Here is a 2,935-nt window from a genome sequence, read left to right as displayed (position 1 = left end):
ACTTTTAGTCAAAATCCATACACAGATTGAAATCCAATAAGTTTAGATCATTGAGCAGGGATGTAAATAAGCCAAACCGCTCACAAGCTACTCGAAATCGGCTCGCAAAAATAACTAATCGAGCATATCTTCAACAAGCTCAATTCTAAAAACAAGCTTTTCTAATAAACGAGCCCGGGCATCACTATCGAGCTCGAGTTGGCTCTCAAGCCTAAACGAACATGTTATTTATATAATTTTGTTTAATATATTAATATGTTTTTACAATAATTATTATATATTTAATTACGATATAACTAACAAAATAATAATATACATTATGTTGCATATAAAAATTACAACTAAAGTATGTAATAAAAGTAATTATGAATGTACATTATTTAATTAACAAACAGTGAATGAGCCAAGCTTGAGCTTTAGAAGTAGAGCTCGAAACGAGCCGGTCTAAAGCTTGAGCTCTCATAACAAGGCTTGGTTCAATTACACCTTTATCTTTATGTTGGAATTCAAATTGATTAATGAACCATCAGTTAGTGCTTTGTGTTACATCACTACCAAAGTTAAAAGATATGACTTAAATAAGTTTCCATAATAAAATAGTGGGTTTTTCATTATAATAAAATAGTACCTGCATAGGGGAACTTTGCAAGTTGAATCAGGTGATTCACATATGGATGAATGGAGTTTGAAGAGCTGCCATGTGCGTTTACACCGAACGCAACCTCCATTGACTCTCTTTTTACAGCTAGAGAAGTGTTGTATCGAGTGTTGGATGCCTTCGCATGTTGAGAATTTGCTGCAAGGTCCTCTGTTCTTGATTGGTTCTTTGTCATATGGTCCTACATTCACGCAGCCTTCGGTGCAAATATGCTGTAAACAATCCATGGCTTCACTCAGCTGGAAATACAAATTTTGTTCTTGCAGATGCTTACGAGTGCTCTTTCTCCTCTGCACATTTGAATCAGATTCAACCGTCAGCGAAATATGAAAGATCCTGTTATATGTACACCACCGCAAAATGTACACCAGCTTGTCTATCACATCATACAGGTAGTAGGACCTTTTATGACCAACCATATGAGCGATAGGGTGAATAAAGGTCGTACGACCTGTATGGATTTGTCTTGTCACATCATTTATTTCTTTGCCAGTCAACAAATTATACGTGTTGTATGGCTTGCCGACCCGTATGACGTTCTATCACTTTATTGTTTTGGTGGTATGACTAACAATACAGCAAAATTTACCATTTTCACCTTATCCTACTAGTTGTTTTTGTCCAAACCAGTTCGGGCTGTGTCGACAAAAGTCAAAACCGTTTTTGTTTGAACCATGTTGAAGCGAGTCAAAGAATCAGGTTTAAAAACAAGTTTTGACCGGTTCGGGTGAGGGTTGACCGGGTTAAAACCTTTTCAAAGTATAAATTTGTAACCCGATTTCAACCCTACTGTCCGGATCGGTTTCTAACTTGTTAGTATAATCAGATTCAGATCTGATGAAATCTAAGGTACGAAGTTAGTGCTTACCGACTCAGATTCATCAATGAACTTGAGGATTTCGAGTTCAAGGTATGGATCATTGTTTTGAAGGAACTTCCATCCTTCAGTCTCCTCAACCGGCTTGAATCTATTAGATATCAAGTTGATACACTTTAGGTAAAGATCAGGTGCATCGCATAGCCGAGCCAGTTGAAGAACATCCACCACATTCTCTATTGTCAGACGTCCGATCAAGGCCTTGCTGCACTGCGTCTTCAGCTGCGGTATCATGTAAACATGAGCCAGCGTTAGCAGATGAATCCCGAACTTCTCCATATCCTCTTCGCTGCATATCTTGTAATGGAGGAAGCTAACGAAGACCTCCACAGCGTCACACGGAACGCCTGGAATCGGAATTGCCTCCTCAAATCTCTGATGCTTCCTCCAGTTGTTAATTATATTTTCCATTACTGGAGACGCGGATGCCTGAATTTCAACGAAGAAATATACGAATCTGATTACAAATTTATTAATCATTTAACTTAAAAACTTTTAGATGTAATAATTACTAGAAATTCATAAATTTCGATGTACAAATTCATAGATTTAATATCAATTTAGCAAACAAAAACTCCGGCGGATTACTTGTCGGTTTAATTACGAGGACTTAAGCGTGTGCTGCCGATTACTGTAAAACTCAAAATTGATGAATCTGATTACAATTATCTAGCAGTGATTTAATTTATAACCTTTGTACAATGGGCCTAAATAGGTGACAAAACTAAATCACCTAAATTTTGAGTTCATTTCAGCGTCGATTGGCGACTAATTACAATAACATTAGCGTATGATGTTGAAATGATTAACGTAATACTCGAAATGAATGAACCTAAACACGAATTGTCAATTGACTCAGCTTAAAACGTATGCACAATAATAATGTTGAAATCAGATCTAAATAGATAAACGAAACTAAACTAAATCTTGAGATCATACATAAATTCATATATACAGAATCACGTAACTCGCATTCAATTTCACAGACGAAATATCCAACAAAATATTCATCGATTAAAGCAATAACAAAGAATAGAATAATTACGAGAGCTTTAGCGTGTGCCGGAATAGTACGGCCACCGGAAGTAGAAATATAAAGAGCAGTCTCATCAAATTCGGTAGAAAGATGTGACACAGAGCTTATGCACATGTTAACGGTGGCTGTAGTCGGTGGATTGTAGGAAAATGAGGTGTTGAGATCTTTTGCTCATACATACACCCCCCATTCCGTATTTATAGGCCAAGTATTCCAAAAAGTGGGGTGTGGGAGGAACACACCACAACTAATGTTTTTTTATGTTTACCCACGCTCGATAACTCCACTCCGCGCGTGAAAAGGAGAAGCAATATTGACCGTGTGTTTGCGTCATCCAAGTTTCTAGAAATCTTTTTAAATTCAT

At 37.0% G+C, this 2,935-nt stretch overlaps 1 protein-coding gene across 1 annotated transcript; it reads right to left on the bottom strand.

The window, feature by feature from the left end:
• Positions 1-2,711, bottom strand: LOC143613068 (BTB/POZ and TAZ domain-containing protein 1-like). Its single transcript, XM_077086886.1, has 3 exons — positions 2,581-2,711; positions 1,527-1,964; positions 1-948 (listed from the first exon to the last, which is right to left on the bottom strand). Exons 1-3 carry the CDS (start codon positions 2,683-2,685, stop codon positions 544-546), a joined length of 948 nt encoding a protein of 315 aa, XP_076943001.1. The 5' UTR covers positions 2,686-2,711; the 3' UTR covers positions 1-543.
• Between the last annotated feature and the right edge of the window lie 224 nt (positions 2,712-2,935).

The sequence above is a fragment of the Bidens hawaiensis genome, unplaced genomic scaffold (genome assembly GCF_021521415.1).
Source record: "Bidens hawaiensis isolate Kalapana, Puna unplaced genomic scaffold, B.hawaiensis_p1.1 tig00036645_1, whole genome shotgun sequence".
NCBI lineage: Eukaryota > Viridiplantae > Streptophyta > Magnoliopsida > Asterales > Asteraceae > Bidens > Bidens hawaiensis.
This window is presented reverse-complemented; position numbering and strand designations above follow the sequence as displayed.